The sequence below is a fragment of the Anopheles marshallii genome, chromosome 3 (assembly GCF_943734725.1).
Source record: "Anopheles marshallii chromosome 3, idAnoMarsDA_429_01, whole genome shotgun sequence".
Classification (NCBI taxonomy): domain Eukaryota; kingdom Metazoa; phylum Arthropoda; class Insecta; order Diptera; family Culicidae; genus Anopheles; species Anopheles marshallii.
In genome coordinates this window covers 54,782,328-54,803,286 of record NC_071327.1, presented here as the reverse complement: position 1 = coordinate 54,803,286, position 20,959 = coordinate 54,782,328, and the positions used below count along the sequence as shown (strand labels likewise).

At 43.0% G+C, this 20,959-nt stretch overlaps 1 protein-coding gene across 1 annotated transcript in view; it reads left to right on the top strand.

The window, feature by feature from the left end:
- The window catches only part of LOC128715986 (uncharacterized), a 151,500-nt gene that overhangs the window by 8,180 nt on the left and 122,361 nt on the right, over positions 1 to 20,959 (top strand). Inside the window, exon 3 of the mRNA XM_053810907.1 lies at positions 3,050 to 3,732. Coding sequence (XP_053666882.1) covers positions 3,050 to 3,732 — 683 coding nt within the window. The remainder of the gene's footprint in view (positions 1 to 3,049; positions 3,733 to 20,959) is intronic.

Below are 20,959 nucleotides of genomic sequence, written 5' to 3'. Positions count from 1 at the left end.
AATTAATGAACATGCAAACGGATTGCCGCAGTCGAAGCAAGCACACACACACACATACAAACCGCTGAATGGAAAACTCCAAACCTGCCATATCGGGCTGCTCCTGGCCTCCCACCCCCCCGGTTTGGCGTTTCGGGAGGGGGCGATGTTAGCTCTTGAAAAATCCAAACCCAACACCAGAAAGTGGGCACTTTAGCAAAAGCTCTGCCTTTCGGGCAAATGAATAAACCATGAGAAGATGGAAGGCTCACTGGCGGGTGCCGGTGGTGACGGTGTACGGTGGGATATTTTACGCTGAACTTTTTTTTCTGTTGTTGTTGTTGCTGTTGTTGGTGCGCGCACTTCCCCGGACCGCCGGCAGGAATCCCCCGAAGAAACTCATAAACTTGCGCTGTCTTGGGAGAAAAATGAAGATTCTCAAGTATGCTCCCATCCGAGACACGAGAGCTGTTTCGGGTTGGACACTTTCGACACGTCCCACGATTGTGCGGGAGTAACCGGTGCTGGTTTGAGTCGAATAAAAAGGAAAACGCCAAAAGATACGAGCTGAAAGCGTCTCCTTTGTCCCACCCGCTCCTCGGGGATATGTTTACATTCGTATCCTTGTGCTTTGCCTACGGCACTTCGTCGTGAAGAACGCCACCGCCGGTATGGATGTGGCTGTAAATTCAGCGCTCCTTCGTTACGATGGTGATGGATGGGTCTGGGCGTCCGTTTTATGACGCCTTCACGCATGGCCCTGTTATCCCTCCCTTCTATTCCCTACCTCCTCCACCCGCCACAGATACTCCGGAAGCTGCTGTTATGCAATGGAGCGCAGAAGAAAAGGTCAGTTGGAGGTTTCCATCAGCTACGGCATGGACCGCATGTACATCAGTACATGCGGTATGGGTCAATGCACTACCCAGCACACGTGTGTACGGTGGTGTGAAGAATGAATTGCCCGAGCGGCTGGGCGGTATCGGTACGGGGAACAGGAAACCGGACGGAATTTTCTTACTTAATCGCCACTCGTACAGATTTTATCACTCACTCTGCAGGATGCGCTCGACGGCGACGACGATGAGTCGTGCAGTGCTACGATACAACACATGCCCCATGGTATGTGGCAGATAAGGGCCACTAATGCAGGCTACTCTAAGGACGCATGAAAAACAAAGCAATTCAGTGTCGAACTCCAAGTTGCATGAAATGGAGGGAATTAGCAGCGAAAAAAAGAGACTTGAGCGAAAAGTACGCATTATACGACATCTTATATCACGTTGCTTTGCTCGGTATTGAAGTTGAACAATACGTGCTCTTGAAACTTCTTTTTCCAAGCTACGGTTTAATGCGGAGTTTTAATTCCATTGTTTTGAACCCAAGAACAAATCGGGCCAATTTGAGATTCGCTTGTCTACAGCGAAGCGTATTTCGGTAAGAGCGTTCTGTATCGATCGAAACAAACAGCAATCAAGTAGTTCTATGTCTGAACAGTAAAGCGAGTGAAGGTGAATTGCTCATTCTTTATGCTGGGAATAGTTTTTAACTGGACTAGCTGGAAAATTACAGACACGTGATTAGTGTCATTTTATGGCTGTTTTTGTTTCAATGCTCGTCAGAAATAATGTATCTGAGTTCCATACCATTCATCAGTGACGGTTTGGTCCTGCCGAAGCAGTTCGCAGTATATGAAACCCATTTTGATCCCACCACATGTCGACCATAACAAATGAAATCTGTGAAAAAAAAAAACTCCTGGACGACTTAAAACTGCTTCTTATTTTATTCTCAATGAAGAATATAAGTTATTAATAGTCTAGAGTATAAAACTTCATGAAAACGACAGTGGCGGACGACTGTTTTGGTTGAAAATTTGCGTTATATATTCTCAAAAGCATAAAAATTTTCATTGATAAAGATTGACTGATGAATGACATATGCACCGTTAGCAGACATGAGATCTGACATGACCTATTATGTACCGGTGTCGTCCAATTTTGTAAAGCACTGGATACTTACTTGCATAAACTACATTTCACATGTCATGTAAAAGCCATGCTGGTTTCCACCATTAAATATGCAAGTGCATCTTCACTGGGCACTTTGCAGTGACTTTGAAGACTTTTGTGTTTGGCGTTTTCTGGACTTCCTGGGGTTTTAATTATTCGTAGCTCAATAGTCAATCATGTGTACGGGGAAACGATGCAGGTGAGATTTGTTTCGGTCCTGCAAATAACCAATACCATTACTATTATTAGCTAGCGATTGGTCTATGAGTAACATAGATTACAGATAGCTGGCACCGTTGGGCATGGTTATGTCAAGACTGACGTAGGTTGTAAAGTCACATAAGACAGGACAAATGATAAGTTGGAATGACAAATTTTAATCCATGGTTGAAAAACGTAATCGCTAATAGCTCTAGTAAAAACAGACACAACATAAATACTAAATATTTAATAGCTTCTCCGTAAAGTTCGCTCTTCTTGGACAACGCGAATGAGAATGAGGGAAATAAAGCAATACCGCCAGGCACGTTAGAATAATTATCACATCGTCGAGGCCGCCGGCTACCAACAGCTAATTATGATCGTTGCTAGGAAACGCGTTTCGTCGCCATCCTGCGTACGGTCCGTGTCCCTTTCTTTAATGCGAACTCGCCCATAAAATTCCACGGACTCGCCCCGAAGGGAATGAAGCCGACCAGAATCCCTCACCCGGGTTGCAGCATCAATCGAAGTAAAAGCAGATGCCCTTGAATATCTGTCGACCGGCGTTGAGTGAGATACCGATAGCACCGAACCTGCTGTATTGAGTTGATCTCTTTCGCAGTGCGTGCAGTGCAATTTTCCGTCAGGTTTGAAGTTTCCCTTGCTTGAAACCTGACACGCTAGATTCTCGTAGATATTTTGAACAATGTTTTGGCTGTCATTTCTACGCACCTATGAGAGCTTTTCCCAGCAGAACTTGTTCGGCCTTTGTTTCTCTCTTTCGCTCTCAATGTTCATCTTCTCTTTTTCTCGGCATTACGCTCTATCTCCTGTTTTATTACGCGGTCTCTTTGCAGGATTCGAAGGAATCGCCAGTGGCTCTCACGTCTACGGTGACCGCGCCACAAACGACGCTGACAACCTCGTTAATGGCACCGACAACACCGACAACAACCAGCAGCGCTACCGGCAGAAGTAGTAGCGGGGCCACCCCACCAACCGCAACGACCGTCTCCACCATCACGACGACCGCCTCGTTCTCCTCGCCCTCGCTACCAAACGCACGAAGCTCCGGTGCGCAAGCTTTCGATTTTACGCTACAACCGCCAACATCATCATCCTCATCCAGCGGCACTCAGCCCCACTCGTCATCATCCCCTTCGATGGCGCCCACCGCGGCCTCCTACGCAGCCTCGCCGCTTCCGGTACCGCGAACGAAATCAAAACAAAAGCCAGAGCTCGATGCCGGCAGCAACCGAACGGCCATCGGTGCTCACCCGAACGAAAGTGAGAGTTTGCGCACCGAACGGCCAAAAGCTCCGGTACCGAGCCCGCTGAGTGGCCGTGAGTGTACCGTGGGTACCGCGGCGGATGCTGGGCAACCGAGCGACATCAACGGCAGCAATGCCGGTGGCTCCAAAGGGAACCCCAAAACAACAACAAGCGCCGCACTCATCAGTTTCGATTCTGGCGTCGTCGGTGAAGCAACGCGTCGTGACGCCGTCGTCGTGCGTCGATCAGCAAGCGGAGTAGTGAACAGGTAACGTGAAATATTCCGCAAAGCTTAACCAGGGTTACGCTAGTCAGTAGTGATCAAAAGGACGCGGGTACTTCAATCGCAGATATTAGGTGGAGTCGTAGCGCACAAGGAATGTTAATTGTGTTCTCTGTCAAAAGAAGCTTTTCCCGGGGAAAACTTGAAGAAGGGAAGCTTTCGCGATTGAAGATTACAACCCTTAGTGTCACCGGACAAGATATTTGTTTTGTGACACAATTTGACGATACACTGATTTTAAAGTCCATCGTTCACGAGCACCTTTCAAGTTTGGGACAGAAAGGCTCGATCGAAAGGAACGATCACTTTGACGATGGATGTCAGCCTGCATTATCAGTGCGGTTGCGTTGTGTCCGTGTTTATTCAGTCGTGATAACCATTTCCAGTGGCATTTTGAAGGATGCCGGTTTGTTTATATGCCTCCCGAAGGCTTTCCGTCTTGTTTGTTTAACTCGTCCCGTATTCTTTCGCTTGCTGCTCGTGCCATTGCTTGCCCATTATCCTGTGTGCTACGTTTCCTACCATCACGGTGGATGAATTACGCCTGTGTCTGAGGTTTTCCATCATTCGTTTCATCGTTTTCCATCGTTCCTGAGCGATACATTTCACCCACGTCACTGTTGGTACGCTGATGAGAGATGTGGAAGCGTTTTTTTTTTTTTTGGTTTCCTCCAACCATCAAGAACAACGCACCAGAAACCGGAAAGGCAATGTAGTGATGTACCGGTGAGAGGGAAGCTGCTGAAAGTAGCAGAGTATTTTTCCGGTTCAGTTGATCGCATAAGGTAGGGAAGAATGCCTACCGTAGCATAAAGGATATGTTCCTGCCGGAGCCTGTCGAGCGGAAACGCGGAATGTGTGTGCTGTGTTGTGCTGTGAATTTCAACTTTCCCAGTGTGTGATCCGTTCGCTACCGAAGAGCTATATGTGTGCGCTCATGTATAAGCGTGTGTGTGTGTGCGTTTTTTTTCCTATACCATACAAAGAATGCAAGCGAACAAAGCGTGGAAAATGGGTAATTGTGCAAAAAGAAAAGAGCAGCAATGGTGGCCTAATGGTGACGGTGAACCCGGAGTGAATGTGTCTTTTGCTTAGGTTTCTTCAACATCGCTAACATCTTTCTTGGAAAAGCTCGACGAATTAGAGACCCTTATGTTTTTCCCCCTGTTTTCTTCCTCCCTTTTGCCCCATCCATCCCGTCCAAGCTTACCCAACGCCAGCAAAAGTATTTGGTGAAAGAGAAAAGCCTTCTCCGAGGGCTCGACCGAACCGAATGACGACGCCGAGCGATTGACAAATGCGAGTGCATTCAAGTGCAAGTGCAAGTAGTGTTGATTGATGTATTGCCTTTCTGAGTGTGGTTTTTTTTTTCTTTGCTATTGCGTGTTTCTTTCCATTCGTTCCCATTTTCGGCGCCACCAAGCATCCCTCCCTTGTTCCTCCTCCTTCGAAATGTGTCCCGTCTTGATGGGAAGCATGATGGAGTTGTGCACCCGACACCGTTCGGTACTCCGGTCCCTGTCCGCGGGCCAATACAAAATACGGCTCCGTTGCAACAGGTTTTCACTCACAGCTCATTTAGTCGGTGTGGGGACCGTTCGCGAATCGGGAAGGTCGTTTACGTGCCTTGCGCGCCCGATTGTTGCGTGAATGCCGCGTCGCTTTTTTTTTGCACACGGGAAATCGGGTGCCTGACGTACTCTGGATGCGAGCGTTCATTTTCCATTCCGAACACACATTTTCCTTTCCTGCCTTTTTCCATTTCGTTGTTTTTGCGCTCCGGAGAGCGGAGGTGGCCATCGGACGATGATGAGTTGTGTTGATGAAAGTGAGTTTTGTTTCTTCCCTCCCGTGCTTTTCGCCGTACGATCGCCTCCGGGGCCTTCAGGTTTTTGGTGAACTAGTGGTCAGTGGCTTTTGTAAGCGTGTTCGATGTATGAAGTAACACCATGAGGTGGAAAATGTTGTAAAGATTCCTTCTTGTTTTTTTTTTTTATCATCTTTAGTCGGATGGGTAAGAGAGATCTTCGAAAGAGATGCCCTTTTTCAAGTGCAGTGATGTTTGCGACGTGCTTTCAAGGGAACTTCAGCAAAAACGAAGCAATTCAGCAATTTGAAAAGTTGTTCATCCCTTTTATGTGCCAAGTTTTCTCGTATAGGGTGAACTCTTGAGAAAATTCAACGATCCGATCAAACCCCAATGTCCATTCCGAATTCGTCAGTGATCGCCTGAAAATGTAGCCATAGTTTCGAAGTGGTATTCAACACATGTACACCGTTGCAGCTGGAAACCTCCAAAGCGTCTGTGTGTGTGTTTGTTGGTGTGAAATTGTGCTTGTGTTTGATTTGTGATCTACAGTGAAGCATTAAACATAACCTTACCAAACAGCGGTGCCAGTGTTGTGAAGTGTAATCGTGTTCCTCAGTGTGCGAAGACAGTGAGCTCTCAACCTCAAGAAGACACATTCTTCAGCGAGCATGAAAGCCTTCCCGGTGGAAAAGTGAAAATCTCCGTTCTTTGTTCGGGTCATCGAAAGGTGCACCGAAGTTCATGCAAAAGGGCCTTCCGTAAGACGGGTCAGGGTCAAGTGTAGTGAGCAAAAGTTTCCCGTGCTTTCGCTCTCGTTCTCGCTCACGTCTATTGGCTCTCCGGTCACTCTCGACGCAAACCCCCGGGGAGGACGGATCGGTTAACCATTTGGTTTGAGAAAATTGCCTCGCAAAGGATCTAGGGACAGGCGACAGGCGCACAAAAGCCTTTAAGAAAAGGTTCATTCGATAGAAGGTTTGATTTCTCCTTTTCTATTAAGTTTTCTTTCGGTATTTCTACATTATTCGACCCTTTTTCGTACTAAACCGTTTTATGCGTAAGCGTTTTGTTTTTCAGCTGATTCGCCATTACCAATTTTGGAGGGTTTTTGTTTTAGCACCCTCGCAGAAAAAGCTTGCTCGAGGTTAAGCAATAAAATAAAATCAACGTTTAAAAATGTTGCCCAACAATGACACTCACCTCATGGGGCCAGTTGTCGTCAATCGGTTGTTTCGATTTATTTTCCTTCGTAAGTGGATCTAGAAATTACCCTCGGCTCAAAACGGGAATTTTCGGCACGTTACAAGCCCCTATTTTCTCACCTACCATTTGGACCGTGCGGCACAATCTGTTGTTACTTGTGCTGCTAGCCGATGGCCGGCAGCAAGACGGTGGCCCTGGAATACGAAATTACATTCGCATTACATGCTCGGCCGTTCGAGCGGAAAGATGGGTTTCGTTTAAAATATGCATGGAAAAATTTGCTTCCATCCAAACTGGCATTATGCATACGATACGGGGAAGGGAAACCGGGGAACAAAACACAATCCCGTCTATTTTCCTCTGTATTGGGATGGCGCCGGATTAGATTAGAGCCGGCAGTGCCGGTGATGTGCTTAGCACATGGTCTACACCCCCATGGGCAAATATTTGCTCAACCCTGGATACCTGGAAGTTACATGTTAAATTTGCAGAATAATTGGTAAAAGGTACAGTATTCCGGAACCCTCCATCCCAGGGCTACCGTCTGTAACGAATGGATTGCAAAGCGCATACCGAAATGCACACACAACCACGAAACAGCATTAACATCCTTTCGGTAGTGAAATTAATACACCCATTGATTTACCTAACGAATTAAGCAGATAACCCGTTTAACTTTTCGATACATCTAAAAGCAATGCGTTTTCAATAGATTGTTCTCAAAACTTGGAGCTTTGTTTGGTTGGTTTCCATTAAGCAATTAAACCATAAAAGCGATAATTAGTTCTCACTTACACTGATTACACTTCCCGATGAAAAATTAAAACTTTTCATTACAAAACCAAATACCCTATTAACATGAATGAATGGCTTAACCCTCCTCATGTTGGGCGGGCTTCCATTCGTTTCGAAACGCTCGATACTTCACACCATTCAAATTGCACACGCACAATTTGCAAAATACCAATCCCGCCAATCGCTTTTCGGTGAATTTATTCACTGTGAAACAAGCGATACAAAAAACAGCGAACAACAACAAAAAAGACGAACTTCCAAATGATTAATGTTCCATTAAAATATATATATATTTCACACTGTCTGGTGCTTCGGATGCATTGCGTTGATTCAGCTGAATGGTAAAAGCTGAATGTTTCGCAAACACCCATTTCCTGATCCTGAACGCGAGATCGCGAATAAGAACTTGATGCGCAATGAATGGGAACAGATTATAGACTTGAAATTTTATTTTCGGTCAGTTCGTTTGCTTGCGTTTTTGCTCGGTTTCATCGTTTACGTGATTAATAAGTGCAAAAAGAATTCGGTTCATTTTTCCACGCGATTGGCGGTGGAAAAAACGGTAGAAAACTACGCTTTGTCCCCGTTACTGCTGTGTGTTGAAGGAAAGGAAGCGTGCACAATTTCAACGCACGTGCAACGCAAGTGATCAGAATGCAAAAACCAGCAGCAAAGATTATTTCATGCTCGAAAACATGTCAATGGGAAGTCGTTACCATGGAAACGATGCGCTTGGTTGGATAGAAAAAATTAACCAACTTCGTTCCATTTTTGTGTTTTTATTTGGTGCAACTTGGGAAAAACAGTCCAGGTGTTCTGTGTTAATAATTACTCTACCGAAAAATGTGCTTCCTGTTTTGTAGCATACAGGACACAGGAAAGCTTCACTAAATAGAGAAAAATACACGGAAACCGACGTTCCTAGATTTGTTCATCCATAAATTTAGGGAGCATAACTTGCATGAGAAGCAAGAATCTCGCTGCTCTTGTAGCTGGTAACATGGAGAAACATCATTTTATGGTGCTAACGATACATTTTATTTGCAAAATAAATTCATGGTACATTGCAAAGCTAACTTCAGTCTCAAGTGCTTGTTCACGCGTTTTTTCCGCAAGGTTTTTAGTAGAGATTCGTGTGTTTTTTCAAGAATTGAAATACTTGCAGCAAGTAAAGCTTACTTTTACTAAAGATTTCATATAGTATATTTAATTTATAAGCTAAATATTAAACATGCTTAGTGTCATTTAGGCATTTTGCCATCACACTAGAACAGAACAAAGATTAGGAATACGTCACTAAGGCAGAAACTGTACAAATAACTGGCCATTTTAGACGGAAAATATTTCGATTTTTACCCTACCCTACCATACCCTTTTCTATTTTTATTCGCCTCACAGTTGACAGTATTTTAAATATTTGAAACCTTTTGCTTTCCGGTATCACATTTTAAAACTTTCCACAACAGTTCACGAATTGTTCATCATTGGTACAAAGCACTGGTTTAGTGATGTTGGTCGAATGATCATTATTTTTAGCTCTTATAGCTAAACTTGTATAATTAATTGTTCTACGTACTTAAGAAAACCTTTGAAGACTTTTTAAAAAGGAAAAGTTTGGCTTTGTTTGTTTTGTTTTCAAATGATTGATACTGTCCTTGTAAACCGAAATGCTCAGAAGCTTTTTTTTCAAATGTAAAAACAATATTCAATAAAAGAATAATATAAATTCGTCGGATGAAGATCAAAGTATTCCACCGCTAACATTACCAGTATATTATAAATATTTAAATATTGAAAATATTATTAAGCAATAAAGATCATAAAGTTTTATATTTATGCAACCAGAAAGAGTAATTCAAATTTCCTGACAAGGAGAATCTAGGACAATTCCGAGATTTGGGCAAATTTTTGAAGTCGCAACCCTCAGATATTCCTCAGAATAAAGTACAATTTGATTGTCAGAAGCGGGGGGGATATTATTTATGGGAATATTATATGTAAGTTAGGAGGTTTTTCGAACTAAAACTAAAGAAACTTTTACAAGAATGAGTTGCACGAAAACTCCGAAACACTAAATCTGTCAAATCGTTTCGGTTTTTTGAAGAGAAACCACAAATGTGCCAAAATCATTGGAAAATTTATTTTCGTTTACATTCTTAACCTCAATGTTTAATAAACACATTTGCTTTCAATTTAAATCAAATTTCCTACACTCGGCACCCGTTGCAAACCATACTCTCATCGTATATTATTCGATTATTATACTAAAGTTGCGATCTGATTTGATCATTCATTGCCCGCTCGTTAAGCCATCGCCGAATAATGCCAAATGCTTAATGCTGTGATTGAAAATTGTGCCCCAACAGCAAACACCGGGGCTGGGCCGCTGTTGCTGCACTCAATTTCCACCTAATCACTCCCGCTCGTGGATCCTCATCACGATTACGCACGAAACAATCAGGAAGCGATGGGCGAGACGATTTTGTAATCGAGGCACGCAGCAAACCAGCAGTACACAGCAACCGCAACACAGGCAGTGCCTTCATGCCGCAAACGGCGCTGTGAAAATAAGGGGCAGGACAGGTTTGTTTTCCTTTCTTTGCGACGGATGCTTTGCCCGTGCCAGATAATGATGATAAGGATTAGTTTCCCGATGCCGGATACCGGTTGGTTGGATCGTTTTTTTTCCTTCCCCCTTTTAACTCCCTCGCTTCCTCCACCTTCGCGACTGTTTTTATGTTGGTGACCATTGCCGATAGCAGTCGGGTGGAGCGCACGGTTTCACTGGACGAAATCGTAAGAAAATCCTGTCGAAAAATGGTTGAAAAGCTAGTTTTCATCCCTCCTTATTCACGCTTACTGCTTTTATGCTTCAATACCCGCGAGGCTCATTCTCGTTTAACATTGTGTGAGTGTGTTAAGAATAAAACCAGAAAAAAAAACGTAACGCCAAGTACACTCCCACCTTGCGGCATCGACAAAGGAACGGCCAGCTGCGCATCAGTTGCAGATCATTGGCAATTTTCTCGACGTACTTTCAGCAGAGTTTAAAAAAATAAGCGGACCAGTTTTCCATCCATCCCTCGGCTTGGGGTGTGCTAGTGTCAGCATGAGTCAAAACGGCCTTGAGCATCCATCGTCAGAATCCGAGGGGTCTTTCGAATGGTTAGGAAAATTAGGTTTTTCAAACATTTTGTTCTGTTTGTTTTTCTTCTCAGATTATGTGGCTATCGTTACAAAAATGAAACTGGAACGATCTTGTTGCCTTAAATTATATCGTTCGGCGAAGTAGTCAGCCGTACGAAAGACCGAAACCGATCATGGTTGGACGAAATCCATGCATTTGGGGGACCGGTAATCCTTTAACACGTTTCTTTAATAATTCAGCGATAAGCTAGAACAGGCCGGAGATGGAGTAAGAAAATCTGTTACCATTTTATCCGGAACGGATATCATCTAGTTTAGGGTAACAGTTTGTGTCAAAGTTGTAGACCTCATTAAAACTTATGTCGCATTGGGCGTGATGAAAATGAAGCCTGATTATGTGGGACATTATTTTATCCTCCACCAAAACTTGTACTTCTGGTAGGCGTACCTAACATTTTGATCGACATTATTGCTAGACCATAATATACTTATTGGTGTGCCTGCTCTTGGGTTGAAAAAAAAACCATCAGTAATTGTAACTGAGTGTTCAACTGACGTGATTAAACTAGATGATAAGCAGATTAGGCAATGTGTGTGTGTGATGCAACACATGACACCATGCGGAGTCAACCGAATTATTCAAGCGTATGAATCACTTTACCAAACGTTAGATTAGCGTTATGATTTAATTCACAACATAACATACTGCCAACTAAAACATTGCGAACATGTGGGTTAAGCACATACAAAGCTCCACAAGCAAACCGGGTCATCAAATTTCATCCCCAACGCATTCGGCCACCACGTGCCGAACTTTGCTGTTAATTCCACCCAACACCAACTCGTAGTGTTGAATTTTAATATGCTACCATCACATCCATCCAACCATCCATCACACTTGGAAGCGAAGAAGGGGTTTAAGTAATCTCTCCCCAGTTTAGATTAGTTACACATTTCAACGAAACTAAAACTCGGACAAAATAAATGCTTGCTTACGTGCGGTATGTGGAAAAGGTTTTTCCACTGCCACAGTTTTCACCTGCTTTAAGGTAAGAAAAACAAAGACCATACCCACGCATTGGTTTACCGGCTCACTATCTCGCCCATATCGTACCTGCAATTGCTCTAGAAACGTCGAATCTGTACTTCCCTTCGAACTCGGACCATTGCCGGCCAGCCGAAGCAAGGCGGGATATGGGTATGATGATGAGGCGTGTAACATCTGTATTTTTCCGGCACGGATCCGTCCGAAAAGTTCGTTTCAATTTCCCGCCCAATACCCGTGGCGGTATTTAAAGAAAAAAACGTAACACAGCAAAAGGGCAGCATAATTTGGGTCAATTTGTATAAAAACCAAGGGCCCGATTTCGGAATGTATTTAATTATTTTCATTTCGAGCGATACACGCGATGCGTAAACTTTGGGGCAGTAAATTGTTGGGAACTTAAATTAGCCGACCGTGAGGGTTGCACCTCCCAAACGGGAGTTAGTTGTAAACAGGGTCGTAACTTATGGTTCCTTGTATACTGCACAGCATGGAGGAAAAATTTGGAGTTCCAAAAGGGAATACGGGAGTGTTTGAAAGTTTTCGGTTTGCAAAGTACATAGCGATGTCCGGAAGAGTTTGTTATTGTTATTGCAGTGACATCATCTGATATCGGTTGCGTAGAATGTATTCAGACTCCAAGAGTTTCTGATTGTGTTGCTATGCTTCGATAGCAGACGAATACATGATCGTCTGTTATCTATGATCATGCTCTTTACAATAAGAGTACATCTCTCCAGTAAATTCAAGTGCTTATGTGATTGTCATTATGCACATTAAATATTTAACTTCTCTTAATCAGTTAATGCATGAGATCTTGTTTAACATACAGACGATTTTTTTTTTGTACAGCTTTACTAACATAATTTGCAACGAAATAAACTACTTAATCTTGAGTTTGGCGGCATTGAACTCCTAATCGGTACAAAATATGTTCATACGTATTTAAAAGTGTTTCCTTAAGCAAAAAGCAAATTCAAAGAAAAAAATATTTGTCCTCTTTACGTACTTGGTTTATTTATTTTAGACATCGTGGACAATATTGGCATATGTGAAATATGTTTGTATCGACTGAAACTTTCAATTGGTTGTTCTTTACTTACCCCATTTTGTCCTAAGAGTTATCATATTAAAGTCACTTATGAATATCTTTAATCAACTTTGTGCATTTTTATCTCCTACTAATTACAGTTGTATTCTCCTTACTTATATCGTTTCCTCTATTCACACGTTTTACTGTTATTTCAATGTGAATCTGCTTCATCGACAACATCGATTGTAAATATGTTAACATCCAACAAAGCCGCATATAAATATTTATAAGTGTGACTTGTCGATTTTCACTTCCCATATGACATTGTGTTTCAGATACAAAAAAAAAACATCTCCAACGTTGAAGAAGCGTCTATCAATTTCAATAATTATTGATTCATTACTGCTTGCCGGTGTAGAAACACTCCAACAACGAAACGAGCGGCCCACACGGCACCGCTCAAGAAGTGATGAAGCTGTTCCATTATCGATGGCCATTTTCACGTCTCCTATCATTAAATCACGTCCTCCAGCATGTGTTGTGCGTTCCTTCCTTCCCAACCAATCTACGAAATAGAAAGCTCCAAATGTTCGTTTGACGAGTCTGACGGATGTCACTTACAGCGATTCACTACGGTGTGGAAACTCATCCGCGGAAATGGCGTCATCGGAGAGATCAGCGTGTAGTATGTGGTTTGTATGTTTGTGCTTCCGCACTCGGCGGAGTTCATTTTTTTATCGGCAAGAAATCAAGCGAGTGCCCTTAAACCACGATGCTCGTACTGATACTCGCACTGATGCGGCCCATGGCAAAGAAAACGAAACCCCCGGTAGCTCATTGAACAGCGCGCCACTTACGTACCGGGAGGGCTACACTGAACGCACTTGAACGTTTGATGATGCTTTCACTTTCTTTTAATTCTTCGTTGCGGAAAACCCTCCCCAAAGCATTGCGCGCTCCGTGCGGTTGAATGGGACCGTGAGATAAGACCAGCAAAACCACAACAAATCGAGATTTATTTATCCACCGTACAGGCCGTCACTTTACCGGTACGTGGCAGTCGGTGACGCGACCTTGGCTGCTACTTCCGCGAATTGGGTGTGTGTTTTTCTTATGAGATGTTTATGTTGTTTTCCTCGGTAAAATGCTTAGACAAGCAATCGACGTGCCCGTTCAGATTTATGAGCAATTTCGGTGGTTTATTTCATCAATTTCCACACCTTGCTCGTGATCACCCTCAGGACTGGTTCGATTTCGGGCTGTTTCGTTTATGTTGCTCGGGCTTTATTTTCGCACGTGCTTGCGTACGTGATCGATGAAGCAAAATTAAACAACGTCTGCTTGCCGACGATTCGATTCATCAGCCGCCGTGAAAGATGAGCTGCTCGCATTGAAACTATCCAGCAGACGATAACAAAAAAAAACTTATCTCTAGCCGAGGAAATCGTACGGAAGGCAAAAAAACCCAAGCATTCGATTTCGCATGGAAGCTCTCATTTAGTGCAGACCACTCGGCTTTCTCCCTATCGGGCCGTTCTTGTCGATGGCCAAACAAGCAAACAGGCAAACCGGCATCTTATTAACAGCCACTCAAAACGAAACCCATTAATCAAATAAATGATGATGGTGTACTTGTTTTCCTGCTCGGCGAATCACTACAGGGCGATGCCGCCTGAGACGAGGGATGGAAAATGCTCTTCATCGCCCACCAATTTTCTTCCGTGCACGTGCTTTTGCATATGCGGTCAAATTACTTTCAATCGTCGCAGGTGGATGGGGGCCTTTTTTTGCATACAGTTTATTGGACAGTTTTGGGCAACGCTCACCAAAAAAATCGAGACCTAACGATTATTGGAGGATGGTTTGCGAACATCATATTTCTTTTATGGACATAATTGTGGTCCCTTTTGTGTTTGAAAACTCCACGAAATCGAAGACTTCAGTCTTCCTTTACTACTAATTATGGACGGGAATGTGTGTGTGTGATCATTGATCACAATGATCATTAATAGATCATTGATTTTTTAATATAGATAAATACATCGGTATTGTATGCCAATAATAGTGTAAATATAATTTATTGCAATTGCTCTGTTTAATTTCCTGCATAATGAATGTAACAATAAAGTTCAGAGAGTTTAGTAATTGCACTACAATTCATTCTTTACGAGCACGCACGCAAAAAAATGTAATTTACTCGGAACTGATTATACTGACGCTGCAAAATGAAGTTCTGCCAATCGATTGAAAGATAAAAGCCGCAGACAAAGGCTCAGTTGATGGCTAAATAAAATGAGCTATATAGTCTAAAAATACACCACCGAAAGCACAGTTCTTAATTTTCTCCAACATAAAGTGCCATATTATTTGAAAATATTGCACAACGCATTGAGCTATAAAAACTTCTTATTTATGTACCAACGCCCATTCAGCGCCCTAGTAACCGTAAACGATTTCCTTGAAAGCTTCCTTGAGCTTGAAATCACTACACCCAAAAATGAAGCCATTCATAAAACATCTCCGTCTCCTTTCGGGCGGTGAGCTTTTCACCGCAAAGCGTGGCCGATGCTCATCGCACAAATGTAAAACTAGCAGCAAAACTGACAATGAATTTCCCACCGAGCGCACCAGCGAAACAACGCCCTGAAATCTCGTAGAATTGACAAGTTTACCACCTGTTAGGCTTTTGGAGGGAAATTGTTTTTCCTTCAATGGTTGGATAAAAGAAGCACCAACACAACACACGGTACTTCCGGCTGGAGCTCGTTGGTTCCGGCTGGAACTGGGCTGTGGAGGGTAGTTGGAGTAGAAATATCAAAACAACATGCCATAAAGCGAAGAAGTTTATGCCTTAAACTCACTTAGTTTCCGCTCATATACACATACACACACACACACACGCTTGGTGGTCGGTAAACTAACGACGGCGGCTTCCTTCCGTGGCATGGTACTGGCGGCCGAACCAGATGTGCTCCTATCCGCCGGTTTAGCTCTTGCTTAACGCAAGTGAAAACTCGTTTCTACGCGAATGTGAAATTCCATGGCAGAGTGGAAATCCCAAACCATAATGGGCAACAAGACACATTGTCGAGCGTTTTCTTTCGTTCGATGGCGGCAAGCAATAACAACAACAAAAAAGAAGGAAAACAAAACTGGGCGCTTCTACTTAATGCAACCTTACCCATCCCGACGCTGAAACTAATTTGACATTTTGTTTGCCGTTTAATTTACATCGTACGCTTTTCGCTCCGATCACTACCCCCTGGACAGGGTCGGGAGAGAGCTAGGTGAGGCTGAAGAAAATGTTTCACCACAAAGCGCACTCCGAAACGAGAACATTAAAATAGCAAACAAGCTTACGAGCTGACGAGCCGCCAACGCTCGGATGTTCCATCCGGTTGCTATTTATCGAATGTTTCGGCTCCGGATGAAGTCACGCAATAGTAGTGCTGACAGTTCGCAGCCACATTGGTGCTCTATCGCGTCAATATACGGTGGATAGTTCACCACTGAATTACCAAACTGATATTGAAACTGCTCAGCGCAAGGTGCATTTGGTGAGTGTTCCCGCTGGTTGTGTGTCCCGATGGCTGGTTTAGTGCTGTAGCGGTTTCGATTACACATTCGAGCCAGTTGCAAGGTAAAAACCTGTCGCTAAAATTACCCACATCCGGATATGCTATCAAATGTGTCGCTTCGAAAGCAGTTGGGAAGATTATTTACTGGCAATAACACGTATTGTCATTTGTTTGCAGTTGATGGTGAATGTATTAGCTTTTCTGTGGTGTAAGGAGGTGTTAAATAATAGGTTTTCAAAAAGAATATAATTACATGATGCTGTTAATTCTATCATCGATTTACCAATATCAAAAGTTATGAGATCTTCAAGCGATAACGCGTAAGTTTTTAATTTGGGAACAGAATCTTGTCCAAGGATATTGCTTACTATCAATTTGCAATAAACAATACTAAGCTGTTAATTCGCAGCCATTTTCTTCTGATTCTGAGCTGCCTAATGAGCATCTCGTGCATTTTGGATAGCAGAATTATTAGGCAATGTGAGGAAAGTATGTGAGGTTATTTGGGCTCATGATTCTTCAGGAGTCTTCCAACAGGATTCCTAGATCTAATCAACGGGAAGTTGCATTGCTAGGCATTGTAACTCAAGTGACATTAATAGATACATGTTCTAAACATCAAAGTTTCGTCACTATTAACTGGAACTTGGAACTACTCTCGCTGTCTGTGTTCATTCAAATGCATTCACTTGGTAATTCGGAGGATACATCGTTCCCACACAATAAATGCCCACACAAATGGATCTAGTTTCCTCGTGAAATTCCCAAGGTGCTGGTGAATTTCATGTAAAAACGAAGCTACCAAAATTTACCTATTAGATCAGATGTGCAAAAAAAGATCGCATACACAATGTAAATGATTTAGATAGGTCTAATCTGTCGAGCTTTGCTAGAAGTATACCTGCTGTAGATGCAAGTGACGTGTTTCCCCTGGTTCGTGCTGCTCCAAAACACTTCGAAATAAATTCGACTACGTTTGTAAGCATGCGAGATATAGTTTTCATTGCGGAAGGTTCCTCTGTTACATGGAGCCGCGAGTCATGCAACATGATATATCCAACTGCACCCGCAAATTTTCATCTGAAATCGACAATTTATTGTTCATTTTCCATTTAACTTGTTGAATGGAAATGCAACACTTGTTGCTTCCATGTTTTATGTGCGCACGATGCAATGTACGATGCTTGTCGTATTCTTCCATGTGCAACACTGAATGAATAAAAGTGATCTCTTACGCAAAGGCTACTTAAATATGCATAAAGATGAATTCTTCCAGCAGAGACAATCTTTCGGTAAATAATCTTCGTTATTTACATGCTTGTTCTATTACAGAATGCAAACAGCTTTGCACAAATTAGTTAAAAGCCCTTAAGATATTTGTTGCAATTTAAATGCTCCTTCCGTCGGTTGTAACTGCACAGCGCGGAAATGGAAATGAAAAGACACCAATGCAAGACGAGCCGCTGAAAGCATGAAACGTTGCAGCATACATCCCTTGAAGATTGCATCTTTGGCGACTGTTTTATTTTCTTCTCCAGTATCCAAGCCAAGGATGCGCACAAGTAAACACCGGCGGAAATTGGAATTCCTCCTGCAAAGTGTCCTTCATTTCCGGTCGCTTCTTCGGCATGACGAGAAAGATGCTTTATGTCGTTGCAATTCTTCATATTTTTTCCGCTTACCTAAATCGCATCGTGCGCGGTATTACAAAGCGGCAGAAGAAACATCCAACCCATTGCTTCCACACTAAAGGTTGATCATTTTTATCGCAACCGGCAAAAAAGAGGAACGTGTATTGAACTCGTTTCGTGCGGCAAAGGGTTTACCTTCGTTAATCGAAACCCGCAGCCACAGCTACATATGCCGATGCTACGTGTGCTGCAGGTGCACACCTCGATGAAAGGATTGCGAAACGGGGCTTCCGTTCGATTCCTTTTCCCCGGTACTCTTTGAGCTCCCCTGTTCCACTGTTCGGCTATAGCTCTTTTTACGTTGGGCACATTTGCTAACGAAACCACAGCAGCATAGTGCCATCGCAAATGAAACTACATAAAAAAACGAACGAACATAAGCTCTCTAGTTAAGAAAGCCTTCGCTGGTTCTATGCTGGAGCTCTGTTGTGTGGGCGCGGGCAGGAAACGAAACACCCTCAGGACGTCAAATTCCATTCCGTTCGAGACGCGTCCAACGCGGTAAGGTGCATCATCTTGATGCGGTTTTGCACCTGCTCCTTCAAATTAATGTCTCACTTCCGGATTCAGTGGAAGAGTCGGCAGATGGAAGCCTTCAGGCTTGATTGGATGATGCCCGGTTCTTACACCGCCGGGTTTGTTGTCTGTAAAAATGTGCACCGGACAAAATTCTGAGCATCATCATTGCCGCTAAAGTTGTTACAAAAATATGTATTTATTTGAAAGGAAATGGACAATTTGACATGAAGAGCTCGAGGAAGGCAAACTGTTTGAAAGCTTTTAAATTAGATTTAATTTAATTTTTAACATTACGGGTCGGCCGTTCTTTAAGAAAATGATGTTACAACTAACTCAGATACCACGACAAGATATTAACCGATATCTCCAAATATCTAGTATCCTATAACAAGATCTTTGTAATGTGTTTTAACTTTTAGATTTATTAGACGTCCACTTACGACGACTTTTGCCATACTGCTGCCCCCTTTAGGCTGAAAGGAGAACATTGTTTAGAAGTTATTTCTATTTCCATGAAAATCCTTGAACATTTTTAAGCAGTGTTGTATTTTTTTAAAATTTACATTTTTTTTATATTTTACATTTTAAATAGTTTTTATAGTTGTTACTTGCATATTAGTATTTTATGTTCTTCAACTGCTTCCATTTTCGTTTCTTGACCCAAATACATATGAATAAGTACAAAGGAAATACAAGAAGTATCACTAATTTGCTTATTTTTATGTACGTAAATATGTTCAAGTACAATAGGCCTAAGATTTATTCCTGTTTTATACTGTGTACAAGGTGCCTGATAGCAATCGACAGTGTGGTACAGCTGATTATCGGGGTGAAAGGATTTTATGTCTAGCTTACAACTTTTACTATCGTCCTATTTTACTCCCCACACCATTCTTCACAATATCCAGATATTGCTTTTAATTTTATTGGAATCCTACTTCTCACACCGAGCGCTATTCACTTTTCTGCTTTTTAATAGCTTATCTGCGATTAATGTTCTGCAACAAAGTCTCTACCCCAAACCCTGCCAAAACTGCTGCTGCATCGTCTAAGAGGGATCCACTCGTAAACATTCTAAGGGATACGTCTGCGTCAATATCGCCGGCACCCAAATGCTCGGACCGATTTGAAGTGCAAATTTATTGCAACCCGCATTTTATGCTACACCCGCCAACACCACCGTGCCCGTCCACCCCCATGCTGATGGTTTTGAGAAAGTCGTTAAATAATTACGACACAACTACGGTTGATCGCGGTTCGAGCAGCACCCAGAACCGGTTCGACCGTTTTACGGCCGATTCCAATTAGTCGGTACGAGTCGGCCTTGATTGAGCCTTTTTTGATTTTCCACTCGAACTCACCTCAGGCTTCGGCAAAAGTCTCGTTTTTCCATTTTGTTTTTCATTTTCCAATGCAAGAACAGCGCCGAATGTTCTATGTGAGCAGATAGATGCCATTCCGGTTGCGACAGTTGATCTGCTTTCCGGGATCTTCATCCCAAAGTGAACGGATTAAACTGTCATAAAGTTAAGGAAAGAACCCTTGTCAATTGGAAGATCTCATTTTTAAAGGGCAATTCTTTGTATCTGTTAGTTAATCACTCGCCGGATGTCACTTATTTGTCTTTCGCATGTTTCAAATGAACTACTCACCCTAATGAACCCTCACGAAGCGCTCGACTTCGTTCAGTGGTTGATCAGCGGATGCTGCCATAATATTGACAATCCCTTTTTTGCTACACTCGCTGCCATACCACAACCGGTTGCAGCAACCAAGCCTTGCTGTTTTTTTCATCGTGCTGCACAAACCAGTACACTGACCACACGAATGCCACGCAAATGCGCGATCGGAGGTACACGGACCGGGCAATTTGGTTTTCAAGGCAAACGAGCCTGCATTCTGCACCACCAGACAGGTGCACCGTTTGTTCAAGTAAAGTGCAACTCGCAAAAAACTCGTGCCCGCTCGTGCTCGTTATTCCAACTTACTTCCCTACCGATCACCAAAATATCAATAAAAGTACATGCAAAAATCTTTTCCCAAATTCAGCAAAATTTGATTTCGCTCTACTGCACTGTCGGTCGGTGCCGGTAGACCGGCTAAAGTTTATGCAAAATGCTAAAGAACCGGTTGCGTAAGCTTGTCAAAAAAAAAGAGCCCTGTCTGACTGAAAAGATAGAACGAAAGCAACAAGACCACAGAACAAGCTCCAAAACAACGTTTCCATTGGAAAAGAACGTTCCGGTCGTGAACTGCCTACCGTGACGCGGCTCGGCAACAAGAACCACAACGCACAGCGCGCTCAAGACCGGTTCGCGGCCGTCGCGTATCCCCGAAATATATGCAAATGAAGTTTTACGACGCACTGGGGGACCGAAGGATTTGTTCCAT